The 27,040-nt window shown below is 54.0% G+C and overlaps 1 protein-coding gene across 3 annotated transcripts in view; it reads left to right on the top strand.

The window, feature by feature from the left end:
- The window catches only part of NDRG1 (N-myc downstream regulated 1), an 87,287-nt gene that overhangs the window by 5,828 nt on the left and 54,419 nt on the right, over window positions 1-27,040 (top strand). For 2 of the 3 annotated variants that reach the window (XR_004300821.1, XM_032415561.1), the window contains exons 2-6: window positions 7,059-7,139; window positions 9,920-9,955; window positions 21,188-21,293; window positions 23,311-23,431; window positions 26,951-27,013. Coding sequence is in view for 2 of the 3 variants with exons in the window: in XM_032415561.1 (XP_032271452.1) it covers window positions 7,077-7,139; window positions 9,920-9,955; window positions 21,188-21,293; window positions 23,311-23,431; window positions 26,951-27,013 (389 nt within the window). In the remaining variant the exon portion in view is untranslated. The remainder of the gene's footprint in view (window positions 1-7,058; window positions 7,140-9,919; window positions 9,956-21,187; window positions 21,294-23,310; window positions 23,432-26,950; window positions 27,014-27,040) is intronic. The other variant, XM_032415562.1, reaches the window with a different exon arrangement.

The raw sequence follows: 27,040 nt of genomic DNA, 5'->3' as shown, positions 1-27,040 counted from the left end.
ATTTCCACCCCTGTGCTCCCCCCTTTTCCATTCTGTTCTATAAAGAGCCCAGTGTGCTGGAAAGAACACCACTTTCATGTGGCTTTGAAACCGGGCGTGTTATGGAGGGGACAAAATCTGGGCCAGTTGCTGACGATCACAATTGATGACAAGCTTGTCAACAATGCCTCCTGGTTTGCCTCTTCCTCTGCTTTACTAAAGGCAACTGGGAGGCTGCCATGTGCCCGCCCCTGCTCGCCACACTTGTACCCACGTCCAAGGAGTGGGTCTTGGCCTTTTGGAAGTCATGTGGGCCTTTGCTTTTGAGCCTCAGGTTACCCATCTGTAAGCTGGGGTGATACTATTGACCTTCTGCCGGGGACCTCCGTGAGGAGCAAATAGAACAAGGCAGGGAAGACTTTTTCAAAGTATCGAAACTGCTGTGTCAGGAAGGCACCCTGGGGTGCCTGGGTGGCTCAGTTAAGTGTTTGACTCTTGATCTTGGCTCAGGTCTTGATCTCAGGGTGGTGAGTTCCAGGCCTACATTGGGTGCCTTATTGGGGGTGGAGCCTACTTAAAAAGGAAGGCACCTTGGGGGAGAGCTAAAAATGAAGCCTTTCTGGGCATTATGAGGGCAAGTGGGAAAGTCTAGGATGCAGACTCTGTCCAGAGCCCGGGCCTACTCCTGGCGGCCCTGTGGGACTGTGCAAGGTGGAGGAGAAGCATGGAACTCCCTCAGCTGACTCACACTGGAAAGGCTCCTGGTCACAGGCGGCTCATCCTTAGAACATCCTACCTGGACGGCGGGTGGGCACACAGTATGTGTATATATAGACCCAGCTGATTTCACGGTCAACTTTCTCCTTTAAGGTTGCTTGAACCTGGGCTCGCTTGATGCTTGGCGGCTCGGGGCACATTTCTTCACTGCTCTGTGCTCCAGTTTCCCTATCTGTCACATGGTGATCACGGTGGTGCCTGCCTCTGGGTCCTGAGAAGCTCAGAGGAAGTAATGGAATTTGGAGTCCGGTGAACACCTAAGACGTCATTCTGGTGCTCTTGTCCTGGCATGTCTGTGGCCATTTGTGCTGGGCTGGGTGGATCCAGGCAGGACGGAGATGGGCAGGACCCTTTCATCTTTGGGTATAGCACGTTCCCACCTGGGCTCCCCTTGGCCCCAAGTTTCTCACGGACCATGTGATGTCCGTAGCGCGCATGCAGCCTATTTTGCAGGTGGGGAAGCTGAGGCCCCCAGGGAGGGGATGAATGCTCGGTCAAAGTCCTGTGGCAGCAGAGCGGCAGGCTTTCCGTGCCCTGACTCCTCGGCCAGGGCTGCTGCTCCATCAGGGCTTTTGAGAATCACAGGTTCTGAGTGTCCCTTCCCGGTCCCCGTGACTGGTTAACAATTTTCCGGGGGCCCCACATTGCCTAACATACCTCTGCCCACTGCCCTCCCAGATCCTCGGGGTCATGGTCTTCCCTTCTCTGGGCAAATGCCAGTCTTGGCTTCCCTGGGAACCCAGGAGGTCCAACTAATTGCTGACTGTCTCCTGGGTCTACTGAACTGGAAAGGTATTCGCCTAGCTCCCCTCAGGCCCTCGTTACTCATTGACCGACGTTGCTAATGGAAGGAAGACCCCCATGGTGGTGCATTGGGTCTGATCACTGGAAAGCCATGTGGCACTTGCTCAACTTCTGTGACCTCCCTCTTCCTTGCTGGGCGGACTCTGGGACTCACGGCGTATAAAACACAGGCTGTTGTCCTCACAGATGTCCCTGGGTCTCTGAGGCCACCAGAAAAGGAAAATGCACTGATTTCTTAAGCAGCTACCCCCTTATCCACAGTTTCAGCTCCCCGTGATCAACCAAGGTCCACAAGCAGATGACCTTCCCTCTGATATGTCATCAGAAGGTCGACAGTAGCCTACCGCCATGACACATGCCTGCGTCATTCCCCTCGGTCCATCTGGTCACATGGGCACGTCACCTCCCATCCTGCCAAGCAGGGTGAGCACAGCACAGTAAGATACTTTGAGAGAAGAGGAGACCACAGTCACATAGCTTTTGTTACAGTATATTGTTAGAATTGCTCTATTTATTATGAGTTATTGTTGTTCATCTCTCACTGTGCCTTTATCCCAGGTATGTGTATATAGGAAAAAATGCTGTGTGTAGTGTTTGGTACTATCTCAGTTCCAGGCATCCGCTGGGTGTCTTGGGATGTATCCCCGGTGGCTAAGGCAGGGGGACTGCGCCAGATTCTGTGTTCCAGTCTTTAAGCCACCCTGCTGCTTGCTGGGAGCAGGAGTTGTACCCATTTCACAGATGAGCAAACTAAGGCTCCGAGGCTAGAGAACTTGGTAGGGATTGCAGAGCTAATAAATGATGATGCTCAGGTCTGACCCCCCAGTCTTCCCCCAGCTCCTGGTGACCATCCACGTTTCTGCCATGGGTTTCTTCAAAATCCCTTCTGGGGAGAGCTGGTGGGAGAGGAGGAGGTGGTGCTGTGAACTGGTCTGGCAGCTGGTGTGGTGACCTGGAGCCTGGTTTTCAGCCCTGATTGGGGTCTTAGCTCTGACTGATTGCGTGTCTGGAGGAACTTCTGTCTGTGCTTCTTGGAGACATGGTGGGCAGATACCGCACACCCATCGTCAAGCCAGGTGGGCCCAGAGGGCTGGAGGTCGGACACCCGGGCTCCCACCTACTGTGCCCTGTGTGTCCTTGCCCTGTCACGCTGTCCACTAAAAGATCACCTTGGCCCTTTGCGATCTGACGTTCTGCATTGGGACTTTCCAGGAGGTGGCGGAGAGGGGCAGGGACCGGCATTCAGCATTCGGTCTCAAGCCCAGGGAGAGAACCTGCTGAGCCAAGCGGGACCTCAGGTAGCCTGAAAGGAGTGACCCCCTGAGCGTGGGCCCTGCGTGGCTAGTGGTGCCTGGTGGGGGGGGGGGCAGGGGCACCAGCCAGAGCACGCCAAACCAGGTCACCCCCTATCCATGCCTCCCTCCTGGCTAAGGAAATCGCCTGCTTCCTTGAAATGGGCCATAGGGCCTTGTTGCTATGGATTTGAAGCCCCTAAAAAACTTTTTAAGGAAAAGTGTGGTGAAGCAGTAATTGTGAGCATCAGAGGCCTCTCCATCCCGGCCACTCCATCTGTGGCTGGCTCTGTGCCATTTCAGGCCTGTCCCTCCACCCCTGGGGCTGCAGCCTCCTCCTTGGTAAAATGATGGCGGCGGTGGTGGTGGTTGGGGGGTGTGTGGGACCCCGTGAATCCAGGAGAGCATGGCCTTGTGCGGAGATGGGCAGCCACGACGGCCTAGTGGGTGTGCAGGACTGCGAGCTCGGTGGGCCAAAGCTCTGTCTGTCCATGACCGTGCCCTGGACTCGTCACATAGTAGGGTCTTGTCAGCAAAACTGTTACGAGAGGACTGTCACACTTTGCTTGGTGCTGGGCTCACGAGCACCTAGTACAGGAAGTAATCTCTGAATGAATCACTGTTTCAAAGCCTGCTATCCTGGGACTCAGAAGGTGTTTGAGGGTGGGCATGGAGGCATGGGGCAGTAGGGGCCCATGGTGGGGGCTGCTGGGAGCTGCCAGGCCCTTTCCCTGGAGTCACCCAAAGCACACCAGCTTTTTTTTTGTTTTTTTTCCTGTAAATCTGTTTTTCTATATTGAGCTTCCTTACAAGATTTCTTTTAGACAAACAGGTTCTAAAATAAAAGTGTGCAAGGTTTTCTGATTCAAGCAAAGGAGAACAGGGCGAGGGCTGGCCCTGGGCTGGCCCAAGTCAGCAGAATTGGGTTGGAAGCAGTCAGCTGTCTTCCTGCCCCTGGCAGGCTGAGCACCAGCGGTCGGGGCCGGTGGGGGTGCTCAAGGTGCAGAGAGCACCTCGGCAGCCCGGGTTTGGGCCGCCTTGGTTAGTGCAGGGCAGTGACCCACATGGAGGTGCCCCGGAAAGTTTGCGTTTATTAGCCACAGGCTGCCCTGGACCCACAGCAACTCCACTTTCCCCGGGGACACGTAGTACAGAAGCTTCCTCTGCTTTATCCAATCTCCCTGCAGATCTCAAGAGTCCCAGAGCCCTTATGGATGTTTCTTGGTCTAGACCAGGGTGCTCTTAACAGCTGAGGCCAGATAATTGTGCTGCGGGGCCGTCCTGTGCAGTGTAGGATGATGAGCAGTGTGCCTGAGCCCCACCCACGAGATACCAGCAGCGTCCCCCAGTCATGGCCATCGAAAACATCTCCAGACATTCTACATGTCCTCTGGGGGACAGAATCACCCGTTTGGAGAACCACTGTGATGGTTCTTGGTGGCCTCACTGAGCCTCCCCATGGCCCCCAAGGGCTCCAAAAAAAGCAGTGATTCTCAAGTATTTGGTATTTAAGAGAGACTGGCCAGTTTTCAACCTGCTGCCTCGTGTGGGCTGGGAAGCTGAGTTGTAGGACGGACAAGGAGGGGTGGGGGCAAAGAGGCTTCCCCAGGAGCACGTTTAGGAACCCGTGAAGGCTGAGATCAGTCTCTTTGTTCTGAAGGAGAATGAGGGAGCTGGTGGAGGCTGAGATTCTGATGTGATCCCGGCATCGGGAAGCCACGAACCACACTGGGCTGAAGTCCCGTGCGCGCTTGAGTCTGTGCACATGTAGACTTGTTTAAAGTCCTTTCACTCTTGTGGTGTAGTGATGATTTAAGAGTGAATTTAAACACAAACATTGCTATTAAGCTGCATCAAACCTGTTACGTATTCAGCAGGCAAGTTGTGGCCCGACTGTGGGAACAAGACAGGTAAGCTCCCTGTCCTGGGGAGTCTGCAGGTGGGGCTGCCCTCAGTGTAGGAGCCCCTGGAATGGGAAGCCCTTACACTCAGCGTGAAGGGTGGCGTTGCAGAGCCCTGGGCTTCTGGAAGGCTCCTTAGGCTGTGTAGGCGAGGTGTCCCACGGGCCAGGGTCTCGGGACCATGAACATGCTGAATTAGCAAGGCCGACAGACCTCTGCTTTTCATGCCTCCTGCCTCCGAGCTGGCAGCTACCCAGGAATGCTCACAAATAGAAAACCGACTTTGTTTTCAGAATGTTCTCGAGCGTAGACTCCAAAGGCTGCATAAAGGCATTCTTGTGGGGCTGGCTATCTACTGGGGAGAATCGTGCCGGGGCCCCAGACCAGAGCATCCCAGGGGACCTGCCCACAGAATGCCATGTGTTGGCACAGGGGATGGGTGCAGGGTGGCCCCGGCTCTGTTGCCAGCAGGCCTCTCAGAGGTGCTTCACGATGCGGATTCTCAGGGGTTCTAAGATCTGGGTCTTCAGAGGAGCCCCGGGCTGGAATTTCAATAGGCTTTCGCTCTCTGGCCCTTCTATCTCTCGAGTGTTGGGCATCTCGGGGCCAGGGTCCCACCCTGGCAAGTAGCAGTGTGAGGGGTTTAGTCAGGCTGTGTTTCTCCAAATTTCCTGATTCTGAAGATCTGCGTCTATGACCTGGGGGTCCCCTACTCCCCTCTGCCACTTGCTCCTTCTCCCACCTTCTCCCACCTTCTGCCACCTCTGCTTGCAGCACTTAACCCACCTTCTGGGTTCTTCGCGCCTCGCTCTGGTGTTGGTGGGCACTTCATTCTTCTAGCTTGATTATCAGGTGCTAAGAATAAATGCTTACAATGCCTGCTTCCAGAGTTCCCAGAAGTAGGCTCAGTGCATGTCACTGCCCGGAGCTTGCTCCCTGCAGAGCTGACTGTGTCCAGAACTGCTCCTGCCAAGCTCTGCAGGGGTCACCTCCTGATCCTTTTGCACCTGCCCCTGTTAGAGCCAAGCAGGACCTACTCTGGCCCACTCTGCTCACCCAGCCCTGCTTCCCATCCTGCTTCCCCCATCCTGTTCTCACCCCCCTTCCCCTGCCCCCCAACCCTACTCTCCCATCCTGCTTGCCCATCACTGCTCTCAACTTCCATCCCCCTCACCTCTGCCCCCTCCCACCAACCCTTGCTCTCACCCCCTCCCTCTGCCCCCTCACCCCACACCTGCTCTCCCACTCCTGCCCCCCATCCTACTTCCCCATCCCTGCTTTCACCCTTTATCCTCCTCACCCCTGACCCCCTGCTCGCATCGCCTTCCCTTCCCCCTGCCCTCTCACCCTATGCCTGCTCGCCCCATCCTGCTTCCCCATCCCCACTCTCACCTTCCATCCCCTCACCCTCTGCCTCCCCCACCTTGCTTTGCCACACCCTCTTACCCACCCCCTGCTGCCTTGAAAGCCCTTTTTCTTTCAAAATCCCTCTGCATGTTGAGTCCTGTAGACCCCTTGAGCTTGAGGTGTTCCCTGGCCTGGCCCTGTCATCGCCAGCAGGTAGCAGAGAGCCCTGCACACCGGTGGGCGTGGTGGTGTCTGTGTGGTCCAGCCCCTGTTAGGACTACTTCGTGGATGAAGGGGGATGAAGCTCGTGCCCAGCCTGCGTACGGGGAGCCTCCTGTGAGTCTCCATCCCCTTTTGGTTGTCAGCCTGGGGGCTGCCTGACTTCAGGATCAGTGATGTGTGTCTCCTAAAATGCAACAAGATGTAGTCCTAGTTGTTAATTTTTGCTTTTGTGGCCCTCGCCTGCGGAGACACCCCAAAATACCACTTAGACCAACATCGAAGAGCTAACTGCCTACATTTTCGAGAGCAACATAGGCGTTGTAGTCAACGATGCTGCCGTCGTGATCATTTCATAATGTTTGAAAATATCCAGTCACTCTCCTGAAACGAATGTCATATTGCATGCCAAAAAACGCCATGAGAAACGTCCTGGGTGTGGCGGTTGGGCCTGGGCCCTGCGTGTGAGGAGCTGGGTTTGAATCCCAATCTGTCCGTTTCATCAGAAAGGTAGTTGTGTTCCTGAGCCTTGGTTTCCTGTTCCAGGAAATCTCCCACCTCGCCCCCCGATGCCGGAGTGGCATGGGGCGGTGGGCTGGGGGGCCTGCGACCATCATGTGCTGTGTGGGAGGTAAGAGCCGCCGGGCAGAGTGGGGCTCATTCCCTGGCCTCGGATTTGCTTCCTTTGGGCAACATCTCTCAGCAGGAAGTGCTGACCCACAGCTTTGTTCCTTTGCAGGCAGGTGACAGCAGGGACATGTCTCGGGAGCTGCAGGACGTGGACCTCGCCGAGGTGAAGCCTTTGGTGGAGAAAGGGGAGGTGAGTGGAGACATTCCTGGCTACCTCCCCGCACATGCACGCTCGTACGTGGGCATCCATGGGTGTATAATACAAACACACCCGTGTGTGCACGCACGCATGCATACACACTTGCACGTGTCCGCTGCTTTCTAGTGACTGGGACTGCAGAAGGACAAGGGATACCTTGTCCTTGTAGTCAAACGTTTCATGTCAAGGAGACCTCCCTGTTGGAAACGGCAGCCTGTGTCCTCCTGCTTGGGCCGGCACGGTCCATCCTGGGCTGGAAGAGCCTTTACGATTGCGCAGTTGACGTTGCGTTCTAAACTACCTTCACCTCCTCCTCCTTACTGAGGTATAACTGCGTGTGAGGATACATCTTTTAAAAAATACAAGGCTCAGGCTCAGGCTCAAAAGTGAAGTTATGCTAAGGCCAACTAAAGGCTTTCAAAAAGAATAATTAACATGCACGAAGCCCCTCTCGCATGCCTGCCACTGGGCTGTATTTCATGGTTATCTCGGGCTAACCGACAGGATGAGACTGCGATTGGCTAGATGCTAGGTTCTATGATCCTTCCCATTTTACAGAAGGGAAAGGGGAGTCTCGGGAAGTTCATTTGTCCTCCGTCACATAGTTACAAAGTGTGAGGCATGGAGCCAAACCCAGGCGAGCTGCCTTTGGTGAACGGCCTGTTCCTTTGGTTCTTTGATGACTCGGCATGTGGCTGCTGTGTCTTAGGTCCATTATTTCGTGGACTTTTCATTACGAATGTGTGAGGCCATCTCCTCTAGCCCCATTTTGCAGATGCAGACAGTGGTCTGTGATGAGAAGGGAATGACCCAAGTTCATTCAGATCAGTGGCACAAGGAGGATTAGAAGCCACGCCCAGGGGAAGCTGCAGACTCCTTGTTACCATCCTGCCCTGGTGGTCTGCAGATGTTTTCTGTAAGGAGCCCGACAGTAAATATCTCAGGCTCTGCATGACGACCACTCAGCTCTACTGTTACAGCATGAAAGCGACCATAGACAGTATGTGAGCAAATGGACTTGTGTTCCAATAAAACTTTATTTACAAAAATAGGGAAGGGCCGTCGTTTGCTGATCCCTACTGTTCACTGCACATGCTCCAAATCCATTTCCTCTTCCATTTGGGGTCTGTGACAGAGTCTTAAAAAGCAAACAAAGACATAAACCCTCGGTCATACAAATATATATCGGCATGGTCTCATTTCTCCCTTTTAAAAAGCCATATGAAATAGTATAGCAACTTGGCTTTACTCATGTGGTGAACTCTCTTGGAAACCTTTCCAATGACAGTCCACAGAACACCTTTCCCTTCCAGCTTCCCGGCCTCCCCCAGAGTTTGTTTGACCCGTGCCTTGTCTGTAGACATGTGGGTCTTTCCAGCCTCTTGCTATTCCCAGCGATGCTGAGGGTATTTGCATCATTTGGACCTTGGACGTACGTCATTCATATACACGCAGGTGCAATTCTGGGATAAATTCTCAGGAGTGACATCTCTGGGTCCAAGGCTAACTGCAGTTTTAAACACAGTATTTATACTTTTCAAGCACCCTGCTGGTATCTTTGGAAAACTTTATTTTCGAAGCCAACATCTAAGAGGTTATCACTTGCAGGTGGCATGTCAAGGTTTCGGTAGAAGTAAACCTTCCAGTTCCTTAAACTGACTCAGCAGAGTGGTGGTTTTTTTTAAGATTTTATTTAGTAATTCATGAGAGAGAGAGAGAGAGAGAGACAGAGAGAGGCAGAGGGAGAAGCAGGCTCCCAAGGAGCAGGGAGCCCGATGCGCGGGACTTGATCCCAGGACCCTGGGATCATGACCTGAGCCGAAGGCAGACGCCCAACCGCCTGAGGCACCCAGGCGCCCCTCGGCAGAATGTTTTTAATTAGACTTGCTTTGGAAAGTTCTTCCTGATGTCTCTTCTCAATCCGACGGCCCTTGCACTCTTGTCAGCACTTTGAAGATTGGGGTTGTACAGAATGGCTTTTCTGTTCCCTCCTCCTGCCAACACACACACACACGGAGTGGGCATCGGCCACATTTGCTTCTCCCTGAATTTATCAAACTCCCTGATGTTCTTAACCCAGCCCAGGGTATGTGAAGCCATTTTCATCTCCAGCAGCAGGGCATCTGTTACAATCTGGTCTTGCAGCCCTGGCTGTCCCAAGGGGTTTCCCTGTGTACTTCTTTCCCCTGCTTTTGCATTTTGCTCTGCTGAGCTGTCTTCTTTCCTGGTGCTTGGTGATGGGATCTGGCTGGGGCTTCGTTTTCAGAGGGTTTTGGACTTCCCATCTCTAGGCCAGAAAGAAAACATGCCAACAACATCTCTTGGGCATGTTGCAGTCCCTCCTCAGAACCACATTCTCACTGCTCCCCAGAGGACTGGGACCCCTGATGATGGGGCAGCCGTGGAAGAAATTTAAGGACAGTGACATGGTCAGGTTTGGGTTTAGAAGTGTCACACATGGGTGGACACAGGGAAACTAGTTAATAGACAGTTACATTCCTCTATCTCTCAAGCTTGTGGCCAGCTTAGACCATCAGATCCTTTTAATCACCAAGGCTGTTGTCAAAAAGGAATCTGGCTAATGTGTCTCCTTTTCTGCTGGACTGCTATTCTTTGAGATGAAAAGTCTCTCTTTGTAAGAAATTGGAGAGGCCTCACAGAGGAGGGAGGGTAGGTCTAGACTCAGCGCTTGGAGAGACCTGGGTGTTCCAACATTATTCTCCCCCCCCAGGAAATGGACAGAACTGACCATCTCTCTTGTCTCTCCACAGACCATCAGTGGCCTCCTGCAAGAGTTTGATGTCCAGGCAAGTAGAGGGACTGGCTTCCCTCCCCCCTTCCCTGCTCTGTCTTCTCGCTTTCCTTCTTCTTGCATTAGTTGAAGATCTGTTGTTCGGACACCAGGGGCAAGGGGAGGGAAGGAAGTTACATCAGCTGGTTCTCCCCTCTCAGCTCCTTCTCCCCGGAAAGAAGCTGGTTTGAGTTCTTTCCAAGGAAGCAAGAGCCCGTCACTCCGTCTGAAGGCAGGCAGGGGACGCCGAAGTGTGGGGCATATGCTGGAGGGAAATGGGGGAGAAGTCGGGTGGGCTTGGGACCTGGTGATGGGAGGAAGCCGAGCAAGGCTTGATGTTCTTGGCTCTGCTTGGGAAAGTGAAGCCAGCCTCCTCTGGGTTTCCTGGCTCCATCCCTGCTCAGGGTTGGCGCGGGCAAGGGGGGTGTGTCTGGAGCTTTGTCCAAGAACAAGTTTTCAGGAGAGCAGGCTGGCTGGTCTTGGCAGAGGGGAGGGTCAGAACCTCAGGAACTGTAAGCCCTGGACTCATTATCTCAAAGCTGGCATGGGTCCCATGCTGGGGCGGGGGGGCCCTGATGTGATGTGCCCTGGGCAGTGTTGGGTCAATAGCACACCCTGTCCACTAACTTTCTTATGAGTTTCTTTTCCCAATTTTTTTTTTCTTTTGGTGGTGAAATACACATAAAATTTACCCTCCTAACCAATTTTAAGTGCATGCTCCAATGGTGATAAGTACATTCCTAATGTGCAACCATCACCACTATCCATCTCCAGAACGCTTCATCTTGCAAAACTGAAACTCTGCCCCCAGTAAACACAGATTCCCCACTGTCTCCTCCCCACAGCCCCTGGCCACCACCATTCTGCTTTCTGTCTCTGAATCTGACTACTCTGTGAACCTCATATAAGTGGTATCGTGCAGCGTTTTGTCTTGTCGTCATTAGCTTACTTCACTTAATGTAATGTCCTCAGGATTCCCTTTTCTTCTAAGGCTGAAAACTATTCCATGGGAGGTATGGACCACATTTTGTTTATTCGATCATCTATCAGTGGGCACTTAGGCTGCTTCCACGTTTTGGCGATTGTATGTAATGCTGCTGGGAGCGTGTGCATCCGGATATCTCTTCGGGAACCCTGCTTTCAATTCTTTTGGGTATACCCCCAGGAGGAGAATTGTTGGATCATACGATTATTGTAGATTTTAAAAACCTTGGTTATGGATTTGGAGAAACCTTGAATGCATCGTTTATCTGTTTCCTGTGAAGATAATTGCTCGTGTTTGTGTTGCTCTTGGTAGTTTGCAAAGCACTGTTAGATGCTCCGATCTCCAGGCACTGGGAGCTGGTGGAGCAGAGAACAGGACCTCGGGCCCCACCTGCCAGCCCAGGCTACCACCTGGCCTTGAAGGTTGTCCAGGCTGGGGTGGGCGGGGCGCTGCACCGTCAGGACATCAGCACAGTGGTGACCACACAGGGAAGCTCCGGCGAGGGGCTGGGAGAGATAGGGTGAGGCCTACCACGTCGTGCACCAGGCCAGGCTGGGCCCTCGCGGTTAATGCCAGAGCTGTCCTGTGAGGTGGGAGCATTCTTCTGGTTGGGCATCCCTTTGTTCCTTTCACAGTGCCTGCTTTGTGCCTGGCATTGTCTTAGGTGCTGGGGACACAGTGGGGAGCGTGACCACGTTAATCCTTGTTTTCGGGAACTTAAATTCCAAACTGATAGCTCAGCACTATCGAGCACTGAACACATGGCAAGCATCACTCTTGAGTGCACTGCATGTTTTGCTCAGGGCGTGCTCACAACAGCCCCTTCCTTCGTGGTGCGGAGGGAGAGCCCAAAGCACAGAGAGGCTGAGTCACTTGCCTGAAGTCTCAGAGCTGGAAAGGGGTAGGGTGGGGGTGTGAACTCAGCTAGTGCGTTTCCAGAGTGCACGAGCTTCTGCCTCGCTGGAAGTGGGGGGGAACCCATCAAACATGCCGAAACCAGCTCCTGGAGGGGCTTTGAGGACCACAGCTCCCCTTCTCTTGGTGGGTCTCTGCCTTAGGCTGAGTAGTCCGGGAAGGCTGATGGAGGCGGTGACATGGAACGGAGACCTGAATGATAGATGGAGCCAGTCAGGTGACCAGGAGAAGCTTAGGGACCCATCATCCCAGGCCAAGGCACTATCACATGCAGGGGCCCCTCTGGCTTGGATCCCGAGCCTTCTGAGGGTGAGCTGACATCTCTAAGCAAATAGGCTCGATCTTACCAGTGAATCACAATATTGGAGCTGATTCTGAGTGCTGAACGATACTCTGTCAAGGTTGTTTGCAAAAGTATCTCTTTCTATAAAACCATATTCATTGGGATTTGGCTCCTAGACCTAGTTGACTCATGGTGTTTATGAAGGTTTCCCTCGGAATTCCAGCAGTCTCCAAAATCGTGCGTGTGGGTTGCTGTAGGATGTTCCTTCCGAAGATGCACTGCAGTGTGATGCTCTCTGTGTCCTGAAGAGTTAGCGACCACAGGGTCCGAGGCGGAGAAGGACGGAACCGTGGTCAAGGGTGGCTGAGGGTATCCATGCCCCAGCGCGGGGGCTCGCCAGCCCACCCTGCCCTCAGAGGTCCCACGGGGCTCTGGCACAGTGTCTCCTTGCCTGCTGCGGACTCATCAGGCTCTCATGAGCCAGGCCAGGGCCCAGGGCTTCCCAGGCGCTCTTGCTGATTCTTCTGGGACTTGTCCCGTCAGCTCCCCATGGCAGATCGGAAGCTGAGGCGTCCCTGTGGCCAGCAGCTAGGAAGGGGCCCACCGAACGTGATCTGACCCCAACCATTCTTCTCTGCCTGAGGGCCCATCAGGACTAGAAGCCAGCGTATCTTTGCAACTCCGGCTGAAAACCAACCTGGCCGGGCAAATAATCTGGACAGTACTTGGGTGGGCGAACGTGTAACCTCCTGAGGGTGAGCCAGTGCAGGACTCAGGAAGGGGTGTGCCTCCGTGGCCAACTGCTTTCCTGTGTTCCTTGCTGCTCATTGAAACGGGGGCCCCGGCCGGGCAGTTCCTTAGGGGTCAACTTCAAGGAGTCTGAGCAGCCTTACTGTGTGTGTCCCGAAGCAGCCCATGTTATTTCTTGAAAAATACTTGGTGCTTCAGCATTTTGACTAATTCAAGCAGCCTCTTTGTTCTTTTCGCAAAGTAGTTAATATTTTTTTCCCTCCCCCTGAATCAAAACACACACCGTAGCCCAGAGCTCAGCGGTAAGAAGCTGCTGGAAGGTCTGCTGCCCGAGCCGCAGGGCTGCCTGCCTTAGGAAAGAGCTCAGCTGCCAGAGCGGATGGCATCATGGCCTCATCTCTTCCTGGCTGACATCACCTTAGGCTGGGCAGTTTGTTTTTGGCCTGGGTGATGTTTTGGGGCAAATCGATTGGTACCCGGGCATGCGAAGTTCTATGAGGGCTCTCGGGACCCTTCTTTGCATACCTTTCCTGGAGACTCTCTGGGGCCCTCAGAGCACAGGGCTGGGTGGGCTGCTGGGCTGAGGTGCCTTGGCTGCAGGACGGATGCAGTTTGATCTGACTTTGCAGAGAAGGTTCTGGCATTAGGAACTAGGCAGTTGTGTTTGCAAATTTAACGAGTGGGCTAGGTGGGAATATTTTGGGTTCCAGCTTATTTTCTTTGGCTAGAATCCTAGAATCCAAGAATACCAGAGCTGGCAGATGCTTTATGATCTAGCCCTTCCCTTTCTGCTCCAGGTGGGGAGGCTTCCTGGAAGGCCACTGAGGGGAGGGGAGGGGAGAAGGGAGCGAATGCATATTTGCATGCCCACTTACCGTCTGAGGCCTTCCGTGCCAGGGTGGGAATGTTACCCTCTTTTGCAGATGAGAAATCAATCTGGAGATGTTAAGAAACTCACCAAAGGGTGCTATCAGGATAACCCTCAATTTTGGCCCATGTGACTCTGAGATACGTGATAATCACGGGGGTCGTGATACCTGACGTCCTGGGCACTAGCTGTACCCCAGGAATTGTGCTGGCCTCTTCTGTGTGATGTCCTTACTCCTCACATCAGCCCTTAAGGAGAGGGCTTAGTGTCAGCCTTGTTTTCTAGTTGAGGAGACAAGGCCCAGAGAAGGTTTAAGGGATTTGGCCTGTGTTGTTCAGTGACGAGATACATGACCAAGCCTGACCCAGTCCCCACATCTGGAGCCAAAGTCGAAGTCCCTATAACCAGTGGGGGGAGGGGGCGGCAGGGTTGTGACCACTGCCCCTCACTGTGGCCCCGAGGCGGGACACTTGCTTTGGCTCCAAATGGCCTCTCCTGTTGGATTTGCTGTTTCTAATTCCTTCCACCTGGAACTTTAGTTTTTCAGATGGTTTGATTTGATTTGGTTTCCATGGGAATCTGCGTCTGTGTGCTCACCAGGGCTCCCTGGGCACGGAGCTGATGTCACCCACTGGGCCTCCGGGTGCGGGGTGGCGGGGGCTGGGGCACAGGAGGTGGGGGACGGCGTCTCCTGGGGTCTGGCTCCCACTCTGGAGCCCAGTCTGAGCCTGGCAGAGGGTGAGGGTGTGGGGAGAGGTGAATTTTTCCCTTTTCTTGGTAGCAGATCAGCTTCTAGGGAAAATGGAAACAGTGACCTTTTACTAATTTCTTTCTTTCCACATAGTTGCTTCTTGTTTTCATGCTCTCTGACTGAAGGTGGGCAGAGCCCAGAGGCTTGGAAATCCTCGACCCACCATTTCCCATCCCTGCCTTCCCCCCAGCCCTACCTCCCAGCCAGGCCACTGGGGCTTAGAGCCAAGCCCGAGTGACAGATGGCAGAAGCGCTCATCTGGGTCACCGAGAAATGAGGCTTGCCTCTTCTCTCCTCCGTGGGTTTCCTGGGAGTGCCCTCCTGGGGGTGGGGGGGTGGGAGAGGGGCGCCTCGCCCACCCCAGTGCCCCCGTGGTGGGGCTTGGCTCTCCCCAGGTCCGTCCAGCCCAGGCTGTCAGGCTCACCGAGTGTAGACACCCATGTCTTGGCGTCACAGGGTGGGTGCAGTAGACAGAAGCGGGTTTTGATCAGCTCTGTCTTTGCTAGCTGTGTGTCCTTGGCCGGTGGCCCGACCTCCCAGGGGCTTAGTCTTCTGATCTGTAATCTGGGGGAGTATCACCACCCCCGAGGGTGTTGTGAATGTGATAAACACAGCATGGGAAGCAGCACACAAGCCTCCCTCTTCTGCTCCATGGGTGGATGGGTGGCCGGCGCTGCTCCTTCTCTTTTCTCTGATCCGACAAAGACTCCCCTCCTAATTCTCTCTTCCTTGGAGAATTGCGATCTTTGGTGTGGGCTCAAGCTTCACTCTGTATTCCCAGGCTGACGCCCGCCTGCCCACACCAGCTGGTTTCCTGATTCTCTAGCTTTTCTTTTCCCTGATGTGATGACAGCATTAAAGAAACTGGAGAAATGGGAGCAGCCCCAGGTTCAGCTGGGCCTCCTTGAGGTCGTATCTTCGAGGGGGCCCAGTGTGCCTCCTGTAACCTGGGGCTCGGCCGGCAGTCAGGACACGGGGGTCCCAAGGGCTTGTCCTGAATCTTACCTCTGCTACCTGTAGGTGCGTACGCTGGGGTGCACAGATGCTGGCTTTTGCCATCTGTGAAATGGCTGTTACAGTGTTTGCTCAGTAAACAGACAGCTGTCCTTATATGCAGATAATCTGTTTCTTGCACACACACGCCCCTTCCCAGCATCCTTCACTCTTTACCTGCTTCTTACTTAATGGAAAGGAGGTCAGTGGCCTAGCCAGGCCTATGCCTTCCCCACTGTGGGCACTGGAAATGAACCAGGAGGATTTGGGGTGGGGGGGCATTATTTCCAAAAAGATTGTGGAGGGGCAATCCCTTGCCATTTCCTCCTGAGCCTCTGTTGTCATGATTTGCCTTTCTTGCCTCAACAACTGACTAGCCCAAATCAGTTTTCTTTGCCTGTTCCGTAGAGTGCCCTCCGCCCTTGGCCGTGCCTGGACCAAGGCTTGCTAGGCTGCTGGGAGGGGCAGCCCAGTGCACCAGCTGACTTAGCGTCTGCCTAAGTGTGTCATCCCTTAAGAGGCCAGATCATTCCGTGTCTCCCCGGGGCCTGCTGGGAAGGAGGGGATTATGGAGGGAGGTGGCGGCAGCTGGTCTCAGAGCTCCCCTGGATCACTCAACCAGTTGACTTAAGCCATTGGGACCCTCTTGTGGCTTCACACTGATTATCTCTGGGATAAGCATCCATAACAACCAGCATGGAGCCAAATGCTGCCATTTGCGGAACACTTCCCAGTGCATACGGCAGTTTTAGTCTTGGGAGCATCCCCATGAGCAGATGGACTTCTTACTGCCCTCAGCTGACAGCTGAAGGGACTCCCAGACTAGTGTGGTAACTTGGCCAAGGGCACATGGTGAATGTATCATTAGGATTAACATCCCTCAACAGACAACAGAAATGTTTGCTATTCTACTGAATTGGAAGACCTATGAATGTCACCCAGTCCCAGACTCTTTCCAGCTTCCTGCTGTCTTCTTGAGCATGTAGTTTTTGTCCTCATGCTCCTAAGATGGCTGCTGCACCTCCAAGCATCTCATTCATATTCCAGGGAGGAAGCAGGCAGAAGGGTGAAAGGAAAAAAAACCAGAAGGCCAAGTTTGAACCTTAAAAAAAAAAACTCTCCTCAAAACCCCAGTGAGTTCTGCTGACATCTCATGAGCCAGAAATGAGTCTCTGGACCCCCCTTGGCTATAAAGGAGATGGGGGAGGGGGGAGAATTTTATCAGGCACGTTGCTGAGAATTCGATCATAAAGGAGGGAATAACAGATGTTTGAGAGGCCAACCCACACAGTCAGACATAGTTTATAAAGCTCCGAAGCCAGGATGGGCAGCCGACATGAAATCTTTAAGGAATACTTAGTGGTATTCCTGTTTTCAGCACCTGCCATCTTGCAAGCCCTGTAGACAGTAGGAGTAGGATAGGTGCCATTCTTAGAGGTGGTGTGGACTCTGTGAATCTCGGTGCCCTTTGGGGGCCAGACCTTGTCTCTGGCAGAGCCAGCCTCTCTCTCTGGGAATTGGCTGGCAGGTGGGAGGTGGTGATCAAACAGATCTTTGCCCCATGGTGGGTGCTACAGATAAAAGAAGCGGCGTGCAGCGAAGGGGCCAGCCCAGTACTGTGATGTTGGTGCCGAGGCCCTTCCCAGTCGGGCACCCGTCAGCCATACCGCAGTGTGCATTCCTCTGTTCCACATCCAGAGGACTCTGGCACGTGTCTGGATTGTGGGTCCCTGGAGAGGCTGGGGAGACAGAAAGCCATCCACAGTCACAGCAGTGGGGGGCTGACTGAGAGAGTCACTGTGCACATTCTGTGTGGGTAAAGGTTTCTTTTCTTCATGTACCGTCTGGCACAGAGTAAAACAGATGTCAGGGAGCGCACAGAGTCCAAGGCTTCGGACTTGGACTGCCTCGGGTTCCGTTCCAGCTGTGTGACCTCGGGTAGATTACTTGCCCTCTCTTGGCCTGTCTCTCTTCTGTAAAAGGGGACAGTTGTTGCCCAGTGGAGTTGTGTGCATTCGATGAGAGAACACTTGTAAGTAAATGCTCGGGTCAGGGCCGGAGTCCAGTAGGAGGGCTGACTTGATGATGATTGCCACCATATTGCCATCTCCTCTACACCTTCAGAGAGTGGCGTTCTAGGCTTTTCCAGAGGAGGCGAGAGGAAAAGCTGGGTATTTCTCTGCTGCATGCCTCTGGCTGGATCAGACCCCTGTGTGCAGGGACTTCAGAGATCTGGCTCTGAACTGGGGAAGGGCTGGGATTGGAGATCTGGGTGGTGGAGGAATCGTGTGTGTGTGTGTGTGTGTGTGTGTGTGTGTGTGTGTGTGTGTTTCCAGCCACCATCGTAGCAAAAGAGAGGACCCTTGATGAGTCCCAGGACGGGGGATGCCCTCTTTCAGGCAAGGGGACACAAAGTGCACTGGGGTACTTGGTGCCCTCTCTTTGGGAGAATGTGGGGGATGTGAGGTCGGTCCCTCCCTAGAGGATACTGCATAGTGATTCATCCCCATGGAGACAGAAGGACAGAATGTTCCTTTGGGTCTGAAGAGGACAAAGGCATGTGTTTGTGTTTTAATTCCTCCATCCAGTCTCAGGTGCAGTCTTGGTTTTGGCCAGTGGGAAGAGAGCACCAGGGAGGGCTAGCTTAGAATCGTGCGTGTGGGTGTGTGCGTGCGCATGTGCACGCAAATGTGTGTGGAAATGTGTGCACACGTGCATATGCATGTGTGTGTGCATGCATGCGCAGTGTGCGTGAGTGTGCATACATGTGTGCATGCATATGCACACGTGCGTGTGTGCAGTACATGTGTGTGTACGCATGCATGCATCTGTGTCTTAAGGAATGGGACTCGCACCAGGAACGTGACACTTGGCTTTTCTCCTCCTCCTACCTGTGCGGGCTGGTGGGCAGCTGGGGGCCAGCACCAGCATGGGGCCCCAGAAGACCTGGGTTCTGATCCTGGTTCTACAAGCTGTGTGACCTTGGGGAAGCGGCCTCAATGTCTTCATCTGTGAAATGGGATGGACAGGCTTGCCTGTGGCCATGGCGGTTGGGCGCCCTGTGCCTCTTGATGGGTGCTTAGCAAATCTTACCCTCACCTAAGTTCCCCCAGACCCGTGCCTGAGCCCCTTCACTGTGTTGCTTCCACTTTCTGAGACCGGCTGCCTTATCCTTCCAAACAAGGCGAACCACGGCGAATAATTCTGGCTGGGCTGTGGTCCGGGCTAGTGGTGAGGCGGTGGGCCACGGCCACCACACTTAACGTGGCTCCTCTCAAGGGTGAAGCCTTAGCGCTCAGTGGGGCCCGTGCAGTCCTGGGAGGTTTTGCACTCATCCTGGGAGATTTCGTGCCAATCCTGGAGTTTGGCGAGAGGGAGCTCACCCAAGAAGCTCAGAGGCAATTAAGGGGCACAGGGGAGCCTGAACGCAGAATAGTTAGTGGACTTTCTAGAGAAGGATCATTTAGTCTCAGGTCTTTATGCAACAGTTCCAGAGCACCTGCTGTGAGCGCTGACTGCGTGCTAGGCCTGGGGACAGAACCGTAAGCAGGGCAGGTCTGCCCCTCCCTTCTCGGACATGTTTAATTCTGGTTCCAGGGCTATATAATTTTTTTTTATTTGTAAATTTTTTTATTGTTATGTTAATCCCCATACATTACATCATTAGTTTTAGATATAGTGTTCCATGATTCATTGTTTGTGCATAACACCCAGTGCTCCATGCAGAACGTGCCCTCTTTAATACCCATCACCAGGCTAACCCATCCTCCCAACCCCCTCCCCTCTAGAACCCTCAGTTTGTTTTTCAGAGTCCATCGTCTCTCATGGTTCTTCTCCCAGGGCTATATAATTTTAAGGCCTCCACAGAGATGAGTCAACATCAGCCACGCATCCCCACCCCTGGGGGCTGCCGGGACATCTTTGGTGCCCAGCCAAGGCTGGGCGTCCCGTATCTGCCACCAAGGTGGTTCCCAGGCACTGCATTAAAACCCTCTGCTACCGTGTGCCAAGGACCCCCTTTCCTCCTGGCACTGTGTTTCAGACCACAAGGTGACCTCCTCTCCTGAGGATCCCGGGGGGAGGTGGCTCACTCCTGTCTTCCAGATAGGGACCCAGGGCTCAGAGGGGTTGGGGAAGGGCAGAGCTTGGATTTGAACCCTGATGACCCCAGGCTGGCTGGCCTGGCCTATTTTTAGAGGGCGCCATGTGGGTCAGCTGGGGAGACAATGGAGAATGTGACCCTCTCAATGAGCCATTGTTCCCGGTTGGCTTCAGGGCCAGGGCTGGGCCCAGCAGATGACCGTGGCCCCCACTGGGGGCCAGGCTGTTACTCCATCGTCTGTGGATTTTTCCAGTGTTTGTATAGGCAAGAGCAGAGTGTCGGGCATCGAGGGGAAGAGAGACGGTGGGCTCTGTGTTCAGGGGACTCCCTTCGTTGGGGTGATAAGGCAGGTGGCTCAGGAGGACCCTGGTGATGGGGGTAGGCCTGGGACTGACAGGGAGCGGGGGTCGCCTCCATGCCGGGGCCTGTGTGGGCCCATCCGCATCACACACCCTATGAGGTTCTAGGGTTCTCCCCATTTCACAGGTACGATGGCAGCCTGGAAACGCCCCCCAGCCCCCGGTACCCAGCATCCCACTTGTTTGCTCTGGGGGTCTTCAGAGTGAGGGCTGGAAGCCCCTGCATCGCTTGCTTGGGATGGGGAGGGGAGTGGCTTCTTTCTACACATGCAGATACTATGCTTCCCTGTTCTGGAGGGAGAGCCTGAGAATTGGGGCATATTTCTTTCTTTGTGAGCCAAGTTTCTCCCAGGTCTGGGGTCAAGGGGCTGTGCTGTGTCCTGTGGGCCTCCTGGCATCCCTGGAGCTGCCAGGTTCCCATGGTACAGGCTGGGCGAAGGGCAGCTTGCCCAGCTCCACAAGGCTCCTAACTGGGGCGTCCAGCCCACTTCTTCTTCTTGTCCATGTGCGGCAGACGCTGACCTTCTCTCTCCCGCCATTCGTCAGTGATCCAAACCACCGCCAGTGGTTTTGGGAGCAGGTTCGATGGCATCTGGAATGTTCTCTCCTTGGGAAATAAATGTCAAGGGGCAACCTAACGTGGCCTCCTGAGGCGTGAACGTGGTTTGGCTGTCCGAGCTTCTCAGAGCGTGAGGCCGTAAGAAGCCTGTGGGCAACACTAAGGCTGACTCTCTGGGTGGGTCCTGAGTGTCATTTGGGGCAGCTGCCTTGGTTTCCCTGAGCCAGACTGTCACCCTCCGCCAGCTCAGGGATGCGCCAGCGTGGATGTGGGAGCAGGCAGTCTAGGAAGCTCAGGCCTTGATGACCTTGGTTTCCCAGATGGAGAAAACAAAGTCCTGTGCAGAGAGGGGCTGGGGCTGGTGACTTCCCCAGGTTTTGGGCAATTAATGGCACAGTCTGAACCAGGACTCTTTGCCTCTGCCTCCCAGTTGAGTTTCCCTTCCCTCCCTGGTTCTTGGAGTGGTTTCTCTGGCCGGAGAGATCCGCTGCCCAAAGGCCAGGGCTCTGCTGACCAGACGAGAAACATACGGAGCTTCCTCAGAACACAGTTGGAAACTGGGTGCCTACAGCCAAGAGTCCCTCTAAAAATAGGCCAGGCCAGCCAGCCTGGGGTCATCAGGGTTCAAATCCAATGCTGCAAAGCCCACAGCACAGACCCCTCTGTCTCCTGTCTTCCCTCAGGAGCAGGACATCGAGACGGTGCATGGCTCCATTCACGTCACACTGTGCGGGACCCCCAAGGGAAACCGGCCTGTCATCCTCACATACCACGACATCGGCATGAACCGTAAGTTCCCAGGAGCCTCACTTCCCGCTGGGGGTGGAGGAAGAGGACAGCTAGGAAGGGCTGGTGGTGGGGCATCCAGCTGTTTTCTCTTTGGCCGGCACTTCCTGGAGCGCTTGTGGGACGAGAACTTGCCACAGACTGGAAGAGCCTGTGATGTACGACGCATGGCGCATAGTTGTCTTCGTGCCTGGGTGTGCTGGGGACTCAGGGCCCTCTGCTGTCTGCGTGTGACGGTGACTTCTTTGGATCAGTGTGCATAGTTATTGTTCTTACTTTCACCGAGTTGCACAACCGTCAGCACCATCCATTTAAGAACGTTTTTATCACCCTGAAAAATCTGTAACCCCCCCCCCCTGCCCCCCCATCTCCCTTTCCCCCCAGCCCCTGGCAGCCACTGGTCTACTTTCTGTCTCTTAAGGACATGCGTATTCGGGGCATTTGTTATAAATGGAATCCTACCATATGTGGTGTTTTGTGACTGGCTGCTTTCATAATGGTTTCAGTTCATCCACGCGGTCGCCTGTATTATGTACTTCCTTCCTTGTTGCTGAATGATAATCCACTGAGTGCAGAGACCACATTTTGTTTTTCCATTCTTCAGCTGATGAACACTTGGATGGTTTTTGCTTTTTTGGCTGTTCTGAATGAGGCTGCCGTGAATGTTTACGCTGTATTCTTGAGATTTCCCAGGAAGTGTTAGCATACGTGGGTTCCCCATTTTTTTCACAGACAGTAAAGGAGTAAGATCTACTGAATGTTAAAATTGCACAGGATGGAAGTGAATCTTTCCGTGGCGATTGGGAAGGCACTGCTGGCCTTCACATCCAGTCACCTCTGTAATCCTAAGTATCACAGGCTGGACGATTGCTTGATTTGTGATTGACAGCCTGCCTGGCTTGCATGTTTTTCCTACAGCTTCTTAGTACCTTGAGGCAGTGATGTCAGTCACTGAAAACCATTTTCTCCTTCAGCTTCCCTTCTCTTTTATCCCTCTTCCTCCTCTGTGTCCCGCCCTTGTATCCATTAGGTACCAGCTCCCATGCTAGGTACTTGGGTATCTGTTACTTTATGTTACCGGACCCTGGTGAGGAATGGAATTGCGTGTGGTGCTGTTCTACCCTTGTGGTAGAAGCTCACTGTTTAGTGAGCCAACTGCAGAAACAAAAGCCCCCAAGACCTCTGTGGCTATACACAATATACGTTTATCTCTCCCTCCTGTAATACCTCTGGGCATTCTGTGGGACACCTTTCACATGGTGGTTCCAGGACCTGGGCTCCTGCCAGCTTTGGCTCCTCCATCCCCTGGGGCCTCAGAGCCTTATGCATTTGGCAGATGACAGCAGAGAGAGAAACCTAGAAGAGTGGGTGGCAGGTGTTAACAAGAAACTGTGAGCTTCGCGTGCTATTGGCCAGAACCCAATCACATGGCTGCCTCTTGTTGCAAAGGAGTCTGGGAAATGTAGTCCTGCTGTGTGCCCAGGAAGAAAAGGGGGTGGGTTGGTGGCCAGCTGGCCATCTTTGACTCAAGCACTCAGCAAATTGGGAGATTCATCCAAGGCCACATAAGAAGTGAGAGGGTCCATGCTTGATCTCCTATGCCCCTCCTTGGTTGAGAAGCATGTGCCCTGGCCATTACTTCCAATGTGGGGGTTTAGGAGACCCAGACAGAAAGAGGGCATGAGGGCAGCCAGCCCATCTCACCCCAGGGCCATCGCAGCCGCGGCTGATGGGGGAAGATGCAGGAGCCGGAATGGGAGTCTCCTCCCAGCACCAGCTCCAGGTTTGAGCTTCAGCTGCCACCGCCGTATACCGACCACTGCCACCTCCATACCCGGGTGCTTGCCTTCTATCACCAGAGGGAAGTGGGAGGGGGCAAGAAGGTCAGCATTCTTTCTTGTATGTTCATTCCTCCGCTGCATGGGAATGAAACCAACAAAATGCCAACACATGCCGCCGAGCACCCAGATGTATTCTCTCCTTCCTCCTTCCTCTTTTCTCTCCCCCTCCTGTTCTCCAGACAAAACCTGCTACAACCCCCTATTCAACTCCGAGGACATGCAGGAGATCACGCAGCACTTTGCCGTCTGCCACGTGGACGCCCCTGGCCAGCAGGACGGCGCGGCCTCCTTCCCCGTGGGGTAAGACCCGGGGCCTCATGTTCCAGAAGGGGGACAGGAGAGCTACACAGGTGGAGGGGGCTGGCGTCGGACTAGGTTTTTGTTTTATTGCAGTAAGATATATATAAGCCAGGATTTACCGCTGTAACCATTTTTGAGTATGGAGTTCAGTAGCGTTAAGTGCATTCGCACTGTTATGCAACTGTCCCCACCGTCCATCTCCAGGACTATTTCACCATCCTAAACTGAAACGCTGTCCCTGCTAAGCCCTAATTCCTCACTCCCTGCCACGCACCCCTGCCCCCCCCCACCCCTGCTCTCACCCACCCAGGGAGCTAGCTTTTTAATAGGTGTGCATGACCTGCACAGGACCGAGTGGGAGAGGACTTTCACATGAAAAATAGTTAGGAGAGAGTTCTGGAAAGGTGGGAAGAAAAAGAGAGGGAACAATAAGAAATAATATTGATGAAGTACTTCCTGTGGTCCAGGTTTAGGTTTTGTTTTGTTTTTGTTTTAAGATTCATTTAATTATTTGAGAGAGAGCGTGCTCGAGTGCAGGGGGGGGGGGAGAGGGGGAGAGAGAGAGAGAAGCAGACTCCCAGCCCAGCACAGAGCCCAACATGGGGCTCGATCCCATGACCCTGAGATCGTGACCTGAGCCGAAATCAAGAGTCAGATGCTTAACCTACTGAGACACCCAGGTGCCACCGCCACCCCCCACAGCTTAGTTTTTATTCACACGGGTCACTTGCACTTAATCCTACGTATGGCTAATATATGTGCCTGGTGTTACAGCTCCATTTCTTGGACGAAGAAACTGAGGAGTGGAAGGGCTAAGTACCTTGCTCAAGGTTACACAGCTAGTTGAACGGGGGGAGTCGGAGAGTCTGCTGACTCTAAGGATCACGTTCTCTTTAGAATGTCAGGGTCCCTTGTCGCAGGTGTTTAGCTGCCTGCTTGTCCCCAGCATGCAGCCAGCGAGGCCTTCCAGTTTCCACTGTGAGGCCGAGACAGGCTTCCTGACCGCACTGGACCATCAGTGTCCCGTGGGGGGAGGCAAACCTCTTAGAGGTTGTCATTAAACCAGGATGCAGCCGGCTCTTGGGTTTCAAGTCTCCCAGAATGGGCCTTCTTGACATTCACAAATAGATTTTTGTTGTTGTTGTTGTTGGTGTTCAGAATTATTAACCTTTATCAGAGACGGGAAAGAACATCCAGCCACATGGGGCCAGGACCAAAAATTAAAAGCTTCCTAATACAGTGGGACACCATTAACTGTTCACTAGCAGATTAAGCCAGAGGTCTGTCAGTAAATCCATCTTTGTTTGGAGCAACTGTTTGAAAGACTTGAGGTAACCCAGTGGCTCTTAGCTCCCCATGGGAAGATTTAAAAAAACATCCTGAGGTTTGGGCCCCCACCCTGTGGAATTTTCATTAAGTTGACCTGGAGGCCAGGGTGCAGGGTATTTGCTCCCCTCCAAGTTAGCAGGTGATTTCAGTGTGCCTGAGTGGGCCTTGCCTTATTTCTGCCTCCCGTAGTTGGGGGTCTCCTGGGCCCTCTAGGGGTACGCTCCCTCTGTCCCGAGGCTGAGGCAGCAAAGCAGGGATGGGGACCCCAGCTCTGGAGTCAGCTCCCTACATATGGTGGGGGTGGGGGGCTTGTGGTAGAATCCTATTGTCTCCTGGCTATACATCTAATCCCAGGAACAAGCTGCTGGGGGTAAGTGGCTTCCCCAGAATCACCTTTTGGGGGCTGCTGGCTGTAAACTGAGCCATGGCCATTTCAGAAGGAAACTGGCTCCATTTTTGTGTAGACATATCAGCCAGGGTCTTTCTGGCTCTTTCCAGAGCTTTTGCACATGCTGGGTCCCCTACCTAGAATAATGTTTCCTATACTCTACACTCATCAAACCCCAATGCCTCCTTCAATGTCACTTCTTCCAAGAAGCTCTCCCTAACCTCCTGATCAGACAGAACAGGACTCCCTGTCTCAGTCTCCCTTCTGAACACCCCCATCTCCCTCACTGTCACCTTTGTCATTATACTCCCGTGTTTCACCTGGCCCCTGTGCTGGACCGGGCCTGCTGTGCTCACGTGGTCTCCCCGAGGCCTCACCAGGAGCCTGGCATGAGTGAGCAGCCATAACTCCTTTGTGGAAGGAACTCCTTAATGTGTATCCTGAGTCCTCCTCCCTGAGGCCAGCCTTGTGGGATGCCTCCTAGTAAAGGTCGCCCCTGCTTCCCCCAACACCATTTCCCATCTGCTGGTCTTGGGAGGCATTTTGTGGGCTCCCGCAGGGACCTGTCCAGAGAATCATGGGCTGTCCAGAGGAGCTCGCTCCTAACGCGGCGTGCCATGTGCACCTGCTTTTGATAAAAAGGACCAGGCTCTCTGATGGCACCCGAGGCCTTGGTGAGAGGGATGATTCTTGGAGTTCTTCCAGGGAAGTTGGGAAAGAAAGCATGCAGGAACTCTGCCTAGGGTTGTTCGCTCCTGCTGAGGCAGAGCTCCCTAGCCTTTCTGGAGATCCCAGGGAGGTGAGCGCACACCGTGTGAGGAGGCAGAGGAGGCAGCATGTGCTTGGCCAGGAAGAGAGCGGGCCTAGAGATGCTCCATGAGTCACGGGGGCAGGGTTGTTCTTGTCCGAGAGAAAGGGACCAGCCTGGGGAGTGGCTCCTTTTTTTGCCAGGGGTTGTCATCTGGTACTCCTGCTGGGAAGGGTGGGCACAGTGGGAACAAGAAGCCCCGGGCAGGCCCTGCTAAGGACTTGGTGACAGGAGATGTTTGTTTCCTGCACTCTGGGAAGGGGAAGCCTCCACCTTAATGCTTAGGCTCAGGGCAGCCTGCAGACTCCAGAGTCACCCAGGAGCCATGGTCCCAGAAGATGCGTGAATTGAGGCATCCCGGTGTAAAATCCCCCCGGGTTATCCATCTCCCAAAGCTCACTGTGTCCAGCTCATCAGCGTGGCCTGCTTCTCTGTACTCTCTCCAAGCTCCTTCCAGAGCATCTCTTGGGGACAGGGGTGATAGAGGAGGGACTTCCCTGTGGCCAGGAATGTTGTATGGGAGAGCTGCCGCAGGCCTTCTGGGAGGTGAGTGAGAAATCCCAGGGCCCACGTGAGATGCCGCTCCAAGTGCGGGCCTGGCCATGAAGCCAAGTGGCTTCTCCCAGCTTCACTGCTGTTTATAATCTATATACCGGGGGAAATCATGGGAACCTCACAGAGTTGTTGTAAGGATTAGATGAGCTTCTAAGTCTCCTCCGATGCTTGGTGTGGGACCTGGAGCATAGGAAGCAATCCATCAAGGGTCAGTTTACAAACGGGGAGGATTGGGGTAGGGCGCAGCCTTGTGCAGGGGAGCAGGCTTGTGCGCACGGCTCGGTGCGGGGAAGGAGGGCTGCAGGGGGCTGGGCAGGGGGGCTGGGCCCAGGGGCCAGGTTGTGCGTGGGCCCTGCCCTTCAAGCGTGTTCCTCTTTGAATGATTCATTTCCTCCGGGGTCTGGCCCTCACTAATGGCCTCTGCATGGCTTCCCCCAAGGTACCTGTACCCCTCCATGGACCAGCTGGCCGAAATGCTTCCTGGAGTCCTCCACCAGTTTGGGTAAGAGTGAGGGATCTGCTGCCCCAC

Source organism: Phoca vitulina, unplaced genomic scaffold (genome assembly GCF_004348235.1).
Source record: "Phoca vitulina isolate PV1807 unplaced genomic scaffold, GSC_HSeal_1.0 scaffold18, whole genome shotgun sequence".
Lineage (NCBI taxonomy): Eukaryota > Metazoa > Chordata > Mammalia > Carnivora > Phocidae > Phoca > Phoca vitulina.
This window is presented reverse-complemented; position numbering and strand designations above follow the sequence as displayed.